The 14,859-nt window shown below is 38.3% G+C and overlaps 1 protein-coding gene across 1 annotated transcript in view; it reads left to right on the forward strand.

Moving 5' to 3' along the window:
- The window catches only part of LOC133568228 (zinc finger protein 276-like), a 57,107-nt gene that overhangs the window by 22,782 nt on the left and 19,466 nt on the right, over positions 1–14,859 (forward strand). Inside the window, exons 6-9 of the mRNA XM_061920029.1 lie at positions 4,646–4,712; positions 10,972–11,052; positions 11,116–11,235; positions 11,302–11,377. Coding sequence (XP_061776013.1) covers positions 4,646–4,712; positions 10,972–11,052; positions 11,116–11,235; positions 11,302–11,377 — 344 coding nt within the window. The remainder of the gene's footprint in view (positions 1–4,645; positions 4,713–10,971; positions 11,053–11,115; positions 11,236–11,301; positions 11,378–14,859) is intronic.

Consider the following 14,859-nt stretch of genomic DNA (forward strand, 5'->3'; position numbering starts at 1 on the left):
CCTGATAAGCTGCCTTGAAAAGCATGCAAATGAAAGAAATATGTTTCCAGCTGCAGCTCTTTAAAAACTAAAACATATGTTAAGTTGCAATAATCTCACATCAAAATGTAGTGTATATTACTGTAAATGGAAAAACAGTATTACTGTTTTTTATGGTTAAAAAAGGCATCTCCGTTGCCAGAATTTTACTATAAAATGTACTTGATTTCTTACTGTAAGTAAAAAAGTGCATTTGGGGGTTAAATCACCATAAATGATTCCCGGGCGCGGCACCGCAGCTGCCCACTGCTCCCCTCACTTCCCAGGGGGTGATCAAGGGGATGGGTCAAATGCAGAGGACAAATTTCCCCACACCTAGTGTGTGTGTGACAATCATTGGTACTTTAACTTAACTTTAATTCTACAGGAAAAATTTTGGCACCTGAGCTGCCAATTTTTTTGTTTTTGTTTTGTTTTACTGCAAATCAACAACTACATTTTTCAGTGTATTACTGTAAATGCCAAAACGCCACCAATTTAATACAGTAAAAAAAGTACTGTTTTTTTTTCATTTAGAAAAAAATGCTGTAAAAACCACAGTAAATTTCACAATTTTACCATGAAATCTATTGTTACTTTTACATTGCACAATTTGATGGATAGCTTGCTTTGAAATCATTATTATTAATATTTATTTTTATTAAAAAAATTTTTTTTAATGTTTGGTAATATATTTTTGCATCATTAGACAATATTTAATTAGACAATATCGCAGCCAAATGTGAAGCGACCGGAATGAGAATCAGCACCTCCAGGTCCGAGTCCATGGTTCTCGCCCGGAAAAGGGTGGAGTGCCATCCCCGGGTTGGGGAGGAGACCCTGCCCCAAGTGGAGGAGTTCAAGTACCTAGAAGTCTTGTTCACGAGTGGGGGAAGAGTGGATCGTGAGATCGACAGGCGGATCGGTGCGGCGTCTTCAGTAATGCGGACGTTACATCGATCCGTTGTGGTGAAGAAGGAGCTGAGCCGGAAGGCAAAGCTCTCAATTTACCGGTCGATCTACGTTCCCATCCTCACCTATGGTCATGAGCTTTGGGTCATGACCGAAAGGTTAAGATCACAGGTACAAGTGGCCGAAATTAGTTTCTTCTGCTGGGTGGTAAGTTGAGAAGCTCTGCCATCCGGGAGGAACTCAAAGTAAAGCCGCTGCTCCTCCACATCGAGAGGAGCCAGATAAGGTAGCTCGGGCATCTGGTCAGGATGCCACCCGAACGCCTCCCTAGGGAGGTGTTTAGGGCACGTCCAACCGGTAGGAGGCCACGGAGAAGACCCAGGACACGTTGGGAAGACTATGTGGGTGCCTGGGAACGCCTCGGGATCCCCCGGGAAAAGCTGGACGAAGTGGCTGGGGAGAGGGAAATCTGGGCTTCCCTGCTTAGTCTGCTGCCCCCGTGACCCGACTTCGGATAAGCGGAAGATGATGGATGGATGAAAAGACAATATTTAAGTTGACATAATTTGCGAATACATGGAGTAAATATTTGTTTTCTCCCAAAATAGAAATAAACAATATGTTTAGTAAGAAAAGTTACAGTACTTTAGTAATGCATATTATTTCCAGGCTTTCCGGGGCCAAATAAAACGAAGTGGCTCCCGGGCCTTGAGTTTGACACCTGTGACCTAGAGGCTTTTAAACTAGTATTGCATAAAAAGGCCACACTAAAAGTATTCCAAATCTGCGTTTTGTTTTATGGCCAACAGGCTCCATTTAGCAGGCTCCTCCCAGAGGCCACGGCTAAACTATTGCGATTAGTCAAGGGTCGGCATGAAATTCCTGTCTGTTCACAAGTGTGGTAGAAAAGAATAAGGAAAAAAACGCTTTGACATCATGTCAAGTACAAATTAAACGTGAACATAAGTCATGTACTGGAATAGACTACAAGACCATCAACAAGGCACTTTTTTGTCAGTTTCAAGCAAGTCTTGTGCAGGTCGACTACGGTTTTTTAACTACAGCTATTTGGTCTTCTTCTTGGTGGATTGCTGTGCACAGAAAAGTTGCGTCAATTTTACGCGAGATAGTGTCCTTACAAAATAAAGCTCATACTCCCATGAAAAGACACATGCATTATAAAATACATTAACATTTATATTCACACGTTTTCCTATAATTGTGGATGTGTTATACATTTGTTGGACTCTAAATATGAAAATATATGCAGTTCTAATGTGGTGAATCATTTAAGTATTAAGTATGAGGGCACCAAATCAATCTAAATATATTGCCATCTTCTCTCATTTAGTATTGACAGTCGTACACGTAATTCTTTAAATCACAGGTGTCAAACCTAAGGCTGGGGAGTCAAATCTGGCCTGCCACATCATTCTATGTGGCCTGCAAAAAAAGGCTGTAAATAATAAAGACCTTTCTGACTAAGTGCATTCAGTATTCTTTCAAATTTTGACAGAAAAATGTTCTACATCCAATTGCATATATTGTTCACTTTAATATTATCTAATCCATCAATGCGTTCGTAAAAAATATGCAATTTGTGTAAAGACGCTATTATACATTTATATTCATATATAGCAGTGGTTCTTAACCTTGTTGGACGTACCAAACCCCACCAGTTTCAGATGTGCATTCACAGAACCCTTCTTTAGTGGGAGAAAAAAAAAAACTCTCTAATTCAAGACCAAGTTATATGATTTTTCTTTACTGGACCCCAAAAGGGAATAAGCGGTAAAAAAATGGATGGATGGATGGGTGCACAAAATGAACCGTGCATGAACATCACCGTGTTCAGAGAACAAAACCAACACAGTGCATAAACTCACAACAAATGACACACCCGCAAATCAGTTTGACTTCTGCTGTTGCCACATCCATAATGCGCCGATAGGGAGAAGTTTATATGTTCACCAGGCATTTATTTTGACGGAGAAAAAAATGTCTCTGGGGGCCGGTATATCTATTTTTAGGAACACTAATACAAAACCTTGCAATAATGTCAGATCGAATGCTAAAAACGTAATGAAAGACGGAATGCACCCGGGATATACATGACAATAAAGAATGTGGGATGTACAGTATTAAACTATGAAGGATAAAACAGTGAATATTGACAACATATGAACATCACCCCCCTTTCCATCCACATATTTTACAATCAAGCGAAACACAACAAAAATGCAACGAACAGCGAAATATGAATGCAAATGGTGTATAAAAAAAAAAAAAAACACCTAAAATCTGTATGAATATATTGTAAAAATCTCCTTCCGCGTCTGTCCCTGACACCCACATTTTAGGCTCTGGAAACACTCTGTGGAAATGCTCCCCACCCACACTGCTTGGTGCCCCGTCTGTGCTGCTGTTAGTTAGATGACCAAAGTAATTAATTAGATGACCATAATAACTAATTAGATGACTATAGTAACTAATTAGATGACCATAGTAACTAATTAGATGACCAATAGCAACTAGTATATCATGCAAAAGCGCAGATTTCAACCATTGAAATACTGAGTATAGTTCAAGACTTACAATCATTATAAAACATGAGTGCACATCATAATGGCAGCTACACTTTCCATCTTAAAGATAAAAAAACAAAAAACATTTGATTGAAAAGCTTAACGGGCCGCATGTGGCCCCCGGGTCTTAATTTGCCCAGATCTGATGTACACAATGAGTCGGGTGTGACTTGACCTCCACCGAACCCCTGAGGCCGACTCACCGAACCCAGGTTAAGAACCACTAATATATAGTCACTGTTACATGCAGCCTTTTGAGGGAAGCCATAATTGCGATGTGGCCCTCAAAAACAAAGTTGACACACCTAAATCATGACCGTATACATGAGCTAATTAGCATGGTGATTATGGGAGGAACTGAATGTGGGATTTATTATGAAAAATGCATTCAAGTGTGTTCAGCATGCTTTTATAAATCTGAATTTATTGCCGTACTTGCCTTCTGAATTTTGTGCTCACGTAATGTTTACTTTGGACATCACGCTGGCTGCTAGTCTGTTGGTTCACAATGCTTGCTGTTTAGAGGATCATGGGGGTGGAAACATCATGCTTTGGGGCTGTTTTTCTGCTAAGGGGACAGGACGATTGATCCGTGTTAAGGAAAGAATGAATGGGGCCATGTATCGTGAGATTTTGAGCCAAAACCTCCTTCCATCAGTGAGAGCTTTGAATGGTTGACCAAATACTTATTTTCCACCATAATTTACAAATAAATTATTTAAAATTCCTTCGATGTGAATTCCTGGATTTTTTTTTTAGATTCTGTCTCTCACAGTTGAAGTGTACCTATGATTAAAATTACAGACCTCTGTCATCATTTTAAGTGGGAGAACTTGCACAATCGGTGCCTGACTAAATACTTTTTTGCCCCACTGTACTTCACTTACTATATTACTCATTAATTTAACATTTTCCATCCATCCATCCATTTTCTACCATTTGATGTTATTTATTTGCAGTATTGCATCGTCCATACTGTTTGTTACAATAAAACTACCACACAATTTCTGGACTGCTCTCAGGGGATCAAATACTTATTTTCCCCGCTGGCTACTTACTGCTTGTGTCACTTACCGGGTTGTTTTTGTGTAGCTTCTGTGTGACTTTCTCATGGATTGTGTCTCTTTTAGACTCCACAGACCCAAATGCTCTGAAACAGCATGAAGACAGGCTGGTTGAAAGTGATCTTTCTGACAGGTGTGTCACTGTTTTCACTACATACACTCACCGTGGGCCTGAAGGTCTCATATTTTTTGGGCCTTTAATTATTTATTTTAAGGACTCAAGGAACTTTATTGCCATAGCGGCACACATAAGACACATGAGATGGCACAAAATGTAATACCAGAGGTCCCAGATTTCGCCCAACAAGCACTACAAGAACAACAGTAACGACGTAATATGAATAGAATGGGCTATAAAGTAGGTTATAAATAGCACAGGTTAATAAAAATAGAAGAGAATAAATAAAATAGAATACATTGTTATCCTGTAGTGTGAATAAGATGTTAAAACAATTACAGTAAACTACAAGTGTTGCCCATGCAGGTATGAGGACATGGGTTCAATTCCCTACCCTGATTGCGTCAGGAAGGGCATCCGGTGTAGAAAGTAAGCCAAAACCATTAATGCGATTTGCTGTGGTGAGCCCTGACCGGGGAGATAGAAAAAAGAGAAAATATAATGTATTCGGGCTGGGCGATATGGCCTTTTATTAATATCTGTATTTTTAGGCCATGTCACGATACACGATATGAAAGGACCAGTCAGACAAGCGAGTCAGCTTACCCCACAAGTCGCGCTTCGCCAGGCACACACCCAGCTGCACCACCACGCTGACCAAGTCAGCTGCGCCATGCGGGCCTATTTGGTTGATGAGCACAGCTGTTTCACCTTGCCACTGCATCAGCTGCACTGCACAGGGAACAAGAAAGCGGACCTTCAAAAGAGTACACCCTTGATTCTGTCTGGCAGGTAAGAAAGCACACTTTACCTCCCTGCCTCTCGCACTTCTCACAGTCAGCAGCCAGCATGCCACAGCCCAAATACCAAGACCAGAGAGAGAGAGAGAGAGTGATGCCAATTTTAAAGGCGTGCCCCAATCAAGATTTTATATTTACCGTATTTTTTGGACTGTATGTCGCAGTTTTTTTCATAGTTTGGGGGTGCGACTTATACCCCGGAGCGATTTATGTGTGAAATTATTAACACATTACCATAAAACATCAAATCATATTATTTATCTCATTCGCGGAAGAGACGAAGAAAATGTCAGCAATCGTCACACACACGTCAGCAATCGTCACACACACGTCAACCAATAAGAATTTGGCGGGGGAGGGACATGGCAGAAGAGCATTGTGGGTCATGGAATGCTAACTGCTATATGCTACTGCCGTAGCTATTAAAATGGATCATTTCATCGTTGGCGGTAACTTATAAAAACTGAGAAGGGCTGAACAAAAATGGCACTGAAAAGGAAATCATGTACTGCAGATTACAAGCTGGGCGTAGTGAAATATGCAGCAGAAAACGACAAGAGGAAGCGGCGCATACGTTTGGAGTTGGCAGAGTTGTTTAGAAGCGACATCGAGGAAGAAGATTTCATCGAATTTATCGATTAGGAGTGACAGATTGTTTTGTAAACGTATAGCATGTTCGATATGTTATAGTTATTTGAATGACTCAGCTCGCTCGCAGTTCTGGCTTGAGGTGAAGGCTACTTAGCTTTTAGCATAACGTTAGCTCATTTTGCTGTGTGTGTGTGTGCGTGATTGTGTGCGTGCATGTGTGTGTGCGTGCGTGTGTTAGGGGCAGCAAAGCCCTGTCTGTCTGTTATTTCATTGAACTCCATGGTGTTTAGGGATGAATAGTCTCTCCTATTGCTTTTGTACTATTTTTTCAGCTATAGTTACATTAATCATTAGTAATGTAGCAGCCTAGTTTTGAATGGCAGGGTCCCTGCTATCACATGTTGATAAAAATATAACATTTACATAATAAAAGTCAACTACAGGCTTCCCAAATGCTGTAGTAAATTAAGCATCATGAGTTGACTTGAAACTGTTTAATGTTGCACTTTTTATATGTAGAAGAAAAGTTTTGTCATTTAATCAAAGCAACAACTTGAGGCAGTTTAATGTGGATTAACGTGGGCAGAATTGTTATAGTGTTCCCAATGTTAAAAGGATAAAGCCATTGTTTACAAATTTGGTAAATAAATAACCAAAAAATTTAGTATATTTTGTTGTTTTCTTACTGTACTGTACCGAACCGTGACCTCTAAATCGAGGTACGTACCGAACCGAAATTTTTGTGTACTGTTACACCCCTAGTAATATGTAATGTAATACGTAAGGTATATAAAACAGTGTAAGATTGAAAAAAAACAATTTAATTAGGGACAAGTGGTAGACGTTGGATGGATGGATGGATATATGTTTTGTTAATAAAACATATACCGTATTTTTCAGACTATAAGTCGCTGTTTTTTTCGTAGTTTGGGGGTGCAACTTATACTCAGGAGCGACTTGTGTGAAATTATTAAAACATTACCATAAAATTCAAATAATATTATTTAGCTCATTCAAGTGAGAGATTAGACGTGTAAGATTTCATGGGATTTAGCGATTAGGAGTGACAGATTGTTTGGTAAACATATAGCATGTTCTATATGTTATAGTTATTTGAATGACTCTTACCATAATATGTTACGTTAACATACCAGGCACCTTCTCCGTTGGTTATTTATGCGTCATATACATACACTTATTCAGCCTGTTGTTCACTATTCTTTATTTATTTTAAATTGAGTTTCTAATGTCTATTCTTGGTGTTGGATTTTATCAAATAAATTTCCCTCAAAAATGTGACTTATACACCAGTGTGACGTATATATGTTTTTTTCCTTCTTTATTATGCATTTTCGGCCGGTGCAACGTATACTCCGGAGCTATTTATAATCCGAAAAATCCGGTAGACACAGTGCAATCCAAAGGCAAGGAATGTCCCAAAGGGCACCCTGCCACAAAAAGAAGCATGAAAAATGCAAGGGATAACGGAAAAAAAAAATACAACAAGAAAAATAAAAGCATAATATAAAAATGTTTTTGTCTTGTCTTTGATGTAAATTGTCTTTACAATATATTTTTGTCTTTTTATCTTCTTCATTACCATTAGTGAACGTTGGTTAAATCCGGCGATTGTAAACCCAGAGAGGCGTTCCGGGGTTTGTGCAAAAAGACCTCCAAACTTTGCTAAATGGGCATCAACGTGGTGAAATACCGCATGCTTTTAGCTTATCACAAGTTGTAGAATAATGGCAGGCAGTGGTTAACAGTGCCAAAAGTCTTTGGCGTGACCGACAAAGCAACTTCTGCTGTATGAAAACAATGAAAATAGAAACAAACACTCATATTCAATAGTCTTGTGAGCCAATTGTAATTTGCTAGAAGGTAACAGTTAAGGTCAACTTTTTAACTACAAACCCCAAAACCAGTGAAGTTGGCACGTAAATAAAAACAGAATACAATGATTTGCAAATCCTTTTCAAACTATATTCAATTGAATAGACTGCAAAGACAAGATACTTAACGTTCAAACTGGAAAACTTTGTTATTTTAGCACATTTGGAATTGAATGCCTGCAACATGTTGCAAAAAAGCTGGCACAAGTGGCAAGAAAGACTGAGAAAGTTGAGGAATGCTCATCAAACACTTATTTGGAACATCCCACTGTTGAAAAGGCTAATTGGGAACAGGTGAGTGCCATGATTGGGTATAAAAGCAGCTTCCAGTCATTCACAAACAAGGATGGGTCGAGGGTCACCACTTTGTCAACAAATGCGTAAGCAAATTGTCGAACTGTTCAAAAACAAAATTTCTCAATGAGCTATTGCAAGGAATTTAGGGATTTCACCAGCTAAGGTCTGTAAAATAATTACATGGTTCAGATAATTTGGAGAAATCACTCCACGTAACATTGAATGCCTGTGACCTTGGATCCCTCGGGCAGAAAAGGAACATCAGTGTGTAAGGGATATCACCACATGGGCTCAGGAACACTTCAGAAAACCACCCGTCACTACATCTGTAAGTGCAAGTTAAAACTCTCCTATGCAAAGTGAAACACAAGATACTTAACGTTCAAACTGGAAAACTTTGTTATTTTAGCACATTTGGAATTCAATGCCTGCAACATGTTGCAAAAAAACTGGCACAAGTAACAAGAAAGACTGAGAAAGTTGAGGAATGCTCATCAAACAGTTATTTGGAACATCCAACTGTTGAAAAGGCTAATTGGGAACAGGTGGGTGCCATGATTGGGTATAAAAGCAGCTTCCAGTCATTCACAAACAAGGATGGGGCGAGGGTCACCACTTTGTCAACAAATGCGTAAGCAAATTGTCGAACTGTTCAAAAACAAAATTTCTCAACGAGCTATTTCAAGGAATTTAGGGATTTCACCAGCTAAGGTCTGTAAAATAATTACATGGTTCAGATAATTTGGAGAAATCACTCCACGTAACATTGAATGCCTGTGACCTTGCATCCCTCGGGCAGAAAAGGAACATCAGTGTGTAAGGGATATCACCACATGGGCTCAGGAACACTTCAGAAAACCACCCGTCACTACATCTGTAAGTGCAAGTTAAAACTCTCCTATGCAAAGTGAAACACAAGATACTTAACGTTCAAACTGGAAAACTTTGTTATTTTAGCACATTTGGAATTCAATGCCTGCAACATGTTGCAAAAAAACTGGCACAAGTAACAAGAAAGACTGAGAAAGTTGAGGAATGCTCATCAAACAGTTAGTTGGAACATCCAACTGTTGAAAAGGCTAATTGGGAACAGGTGGGTGCCATGATTGGGTATAAAAGCAGCTTCCAGTCATTCACAAACAAGGATGGGGCGAGGGTCACCACTTTGTCAACAAATGCGAAAGCAAATTGTCGAACTGTTCAAAAACAAAATTTCTCAACGAGCTATTGCAAGGAATTTAGGGATTTCACCAGCTAAGGTCTGTAAAATAATTACATGGTTCAGATAATTTGGAGAAATCACTCCACGTAACATTGAATGCCTGTGACCTTGGATCCCTCGGGCAGAAAAGGAACATCAGTGTGTAAGGGATATCACCACAAGGGCTCAGGAACACTTCAGAAAACCACCCGTCACTACATCTGTAAGTGCAAGTTAAAACTCTCCTATGCAAAGTGAAACACAAGATACTTAACGTTCAAACTGGAAAACTTTGTTATTTTAGCACATTTGGAATTCAATGCCTGCAACATGTTGCAAAAAAACTGGCACAAGTAATAAGAAAGACTGAGAAAGTTGAGGAATGCTCATCAAACAGTTATTTGGAACATCCAACTGTTGAAAAGGCTAATTGGGAACAGGTGGGTGCCATGATTGGGTATAAAAGCAGCTTCCAGTCATTCACAAACAAGGATGGGGCGAGGGTCACCACTTTGTCAACAAATGCGTAAGCAAATTGTCGAACTGTTCAAAAACAAAATTTCTCAACGAGCTATTGCAAGGAATTTAGGGATTTCACCAGCTAAGGTCTGTAAAATAATTACATGGTTCAGATAATTTGGAGAAATCACTCCACGTAACATTGAATGCCTGTGACCTTGGATCCCTCGGGCAGAAAAGGGACATCAGTGTGTAAGGGATATCACCGCGTTGGCTCAGGAACACCTCAGAAAACCACCGTCAGTAACTACGGTTCGTCGCTACATCTGTAAGTGCAACATCTGTAAGCGCAAGTTAAAACTCTACTATGCAAAGTGAAAGCCATTAATCAACAACACCCAGAAACACCGCCGGCTTCGCTGATGCAAAGTGTAAAAGTGTCCTGTGGTCTGACGAGTCCACATTTCAAATTGTTTTTGGAAACTGTGGACGTCGTGTCCCCCGGAACAAAGAGGAAAAGAACCATCCGGATTGTTTATTTATTTTAAGTGGTATTTAAAAAGCCTTCAATTAAAATAGCTGATAATCGGAAAAAACCTGTACATAGCAATCAACATTCCTCCTCCCTTTCCCAAAACATCCTTCCCATCCCTACACCATTAACACTTTACTTGCACACGTGTACCAACTGTGCTGAACTGGGCTCTATTTTCACTACATGATCTCAATTAATTTGTATTTTTCTATGCATAATGTATTCATATGAATGTAAATGTACTGTATAACTTACATTCCTCTATATCATGTTCTATTCAAACTATGTACATGCTCTTGTTCTTGTGGACTCATTGGGCTAAAACAAAGACCCCAGGTATTACATTTAGGGCCATCTCATGTGTCTCATTTGTGCTGCTATGGCAAAACAGTTAATTAAGTCCTTAGTGTAAATGTTTTGCAAAAAGTGTAAAAACTGGTAGTATTGTCTTACAGAAAATGGTTCACTAAGATAGGTTAACATGCGTGTGTCCATCCAGAGTGTTGTCAGAAGAGGAGTTTGAGGATAAAGGAAAAAGCTTGTCAGAAGATGAGTCTTTTGAGCCATATTCCGACAAAAGGTTGGGTCAGATTACTGCTAATTGCAGATGGATAATGAGGAAGTAATGGATGCTTTCTTACAGCCCTTGCAGGGCAACCGTCCCCACTGAGCAACGACAAATGTCAAATATCTCAGGAGAGCCTAAAGTCAAAAAGAAACCTGGACCCAAACCTGGCTGGAAGAACCAATTCAAACCTAAAGGGTAAATCAAGTTTTGCAAAAAACATCCAACGTGTATTTTAGCAGGTTTGTGTTGTTGTGTCTGCAGGGAGGAGCTACCTAACATCTACAAGTGTCCGTGCCAGGGCTGCACCGCGGTCTACAGAGCTCCTGATGGTCTGAAGGTTAGAGCCTCCAATAGGTCAATGAATTCTAGATACACACACTTTTTAAGAAATATGAGGGACACATCATCACTATTCAACTCCCAAGACACTAACAAGTCAGGAATATGAAGTTCTCCAGTTGGGATTGGGAAGAAATAACTTTCAAGAATCAAATTGAGCCATACTTGCCAACCCTCCCAATTTTCCCAGGAGACTCACGAATTTCAGTGCCCCTCCCGAAAATCTCCCGGGGCAACCATTCTCCCGAATTTCTCCCGGTATCCACCCGCACAACAATATTGGGGGCGTGCCTTAAAGGCACTGCCTATAGCGTCCTCTACCACCTGTCGTCACGTCCGCTTTTCCTCCATACAAACAGCATGCCGGCCCACTCACATAATATATGCGGCTTTTACAGTCGCATAAATGAATGCAAGGCATACTTGATCAACAGCCATACAGGTCACACTGAGGGTGGCCGTATAAACAACTTTAACACTGTTACAAATATGCGCCACACTGTGAACCCACACCAAACAAGAATGACAAACACATTTCGGCAGAACATCCGCACCGTAACACAACATAAACACAACAGAACAAATACTTAAAACCCCTTGCAGCACTAACTCTCCCCCCATCCATCCATTTTTCTACCGCTTACTCCCTTTTGGGTCACGGGGGGCGCTGGTGCCTATCTTAGCTACAACGGGCGGAAGGTATATATATACATATATATATAATCGGAAAAATATGATATATATATATATATATATATATATATATATATATATATATATATATATATATATATATGTATATATGTATATAATCTGAAAAATACAGTATATATATATATATAAATCTATAAAATCGGAAAAATACGGTGTATATATATATATATATGTGTACATATATATATATATATATATATATATATATATATATATATATATATATATATGTGTACATATATATAAATATATATGTGTACATATATATATATATATATATATATAAACATATATATATGTGTACATATATATATATATATATATATATATTAGGGCTGCGAATCTTTGGGTGTCCCACGATTCGATTCATTATCGATTTTTGGGGTCACGATTCGATTATATATCGATTTTTTTCGATTCAAAACTATTCTCGATTCAAAAATGATATTTTTCCGATTCAAAACGATTCTGTATTCATTCAATACATTTCAGCAGGATCTACTCCAGTCTGCTGACATGCTAGCAGAGTAGTAGATTTAAAAAAAAAAAAAGCTTTCATAATTGTAAAGGACAATGTTTTATCAACTGATTGCAATAATGTAAATTTGTTTTAAGTATTAAACGAACCAAAAGTATGAGTTATTTTATCTTCGTGAAAACATTGGACACAGTGTGTTGTCAAGCTTATGAGATGCGATGCAAGTGTAAGCCACTGTGACACTATTGTTCTTTTTATTTTTTATAAATGTCTAATGATAATGTCAGTGATGGATTTTTAATCAATGCTATGCCGAAATTATAACTAATATTGATACTGTTGTTGATAATATTCATTTTTGTTTCACTACTTTTGGTTTGTTATGTGTCGTGTTTGTGTCTTCTCTCAGTTGCTCTGTTTATTGCAGTTCTGAGGTTTGGTTTTGGAATTGGATTGTATTGCTGTGTATTGTTTTGTTTGATTGATAAAAAAAAATAATTTTTTTAAAAATCTATTTGAAAAAAAAAAGAGAGAATCGATTCTGAATCGTACAATGTGAGAATCGCGTATCGTTTTCGAATCGATTTTTCCCCACACCCCAAATATATATATATATATATATATATATATATATATATATGTATGTATATATATGTATGTATATGTATATATGTGTGTATATATATGTATGTATATGTATATATGTGTGTATATATATGTATGTATATGTATATATGTGTGTATATATATATATATATGTATATATGTTTGTATATATATATATATATATATGTATATATGTGTGTATATATATATATATATATATGTATATATGTGTGTATATATATATATATATATATATATATGTATATATATATATATGTATATTTATATATATATATATATATATATATATGTATATTTATATATATATATAATATATATAATATATTATTATATATGTATATATTAGTGCGTCTGCCTCACAATACGAAGTTCCTGCAGTCCTGGGTTCAAATCCAGGCTCGGGATCTTTCTGTGTGGAGTTTGCATGTTCTCCCCGTGAATGCGTGGGTTCCCTCCGGGTAGTCCGGCTTCCTCCCACTTCCAAAGACATGCACCTGGGGATAGGTTGATTGGCAACACTAAATTGGCCCTAGTGTTTGAATGTGAGTGTGAATGTTGTCTGTCTATCTGTGTTGGCCCTGCGATGAGGTGGCGACTTGTCCAGGGTGCACCCTGCCTTCTGCCCGATTGTAGCTGAGATAGGCGCCAGCGCCCCCCGCGACACCAAAAGGGAATAAGCGGTAGAAAATGGATGGATGGATGGATGGATGGATATATATATGTATATGTGTATATATATGTATATTTATATACATATATTTATATATATATGTATATGTGTATATATATGTATATTTATATACATACATATATATATATATATATATATATGTATGTATATATATATATATGTATGTATGTATGAATTTAGAACTATTTATGGTGATGCTTGTTCAAGCTTTTTATTTAATCAACTAACTGGAGTAATTGGGAAAAGATGGAAACAAATAATAAATTATCGAACTACTAAATTACTAGTTTGTACACCTTTATTAAGAAATTCTAGTTGGCAAAAAGGAACTAAAATAAATAGAAAAATATATAATTATTGTTTAATAAAGAAATCTTGGAAGGCTGTCCCATACAACACAAATAAAGGTCCTTAACGTTAGCGCTTATAATAAAGGGGGGGCACAGGTGGCCATGGATGAAGTGCTGGCTGTCCAGAGTCGGGACCAGGAGTGGACTGCTCGCCTGTGCATTGGTTGGGGATATCTTTGCGCTGAAGACCCGTCCCCGCTCAGGATGGTCTCCTGCTGGCCCCACTATGGACTGGACTCTCACACTATTATGTTAGATCCACTATGGACTGGACTCTCACACTATTATGTTAGATTCACTATGGACTGGACTTTCACAATATTATGTTAGATCCACTATGGACTGGACTCTCACACTATAATGTCAGATCCACTGTGGACTGTACTCTCACACTATAATGTTAGATCCACCATGGACTGGACTTTCACAATATTTCGTTAGACCCACTCGACGTCCATTGCATCTGGTTTCCCCTGGAGGTGCGGGGGTCACCCACATCTGCGGTCCTCTCCAAGGTTTTTCATTGTCATTCACATTGACATTCCACTGGGTTGTGAGTTTTTCCTTGCCCTTATATGGGATCTGAACTGAGGATGTCGTTGTGGCTTGTGCAGCCCTTT

The sequence above is a fragment of the Nerophis ophidion genome, linkage group LG14 (assembly GCF_033978795.1).
Source record: "Nerophis ophidion isolate RoL-2023_Sa linkage group LG14, RoL_Noph_v1.0, whole genome shotgun sequence".
Taxonomy (NCBI): Eukaryota; Metazoa; Chordata; class Actinopteri; order Syngnathiformes; family Syngnathidae; genus Nerophis; species Nerophis ophidion.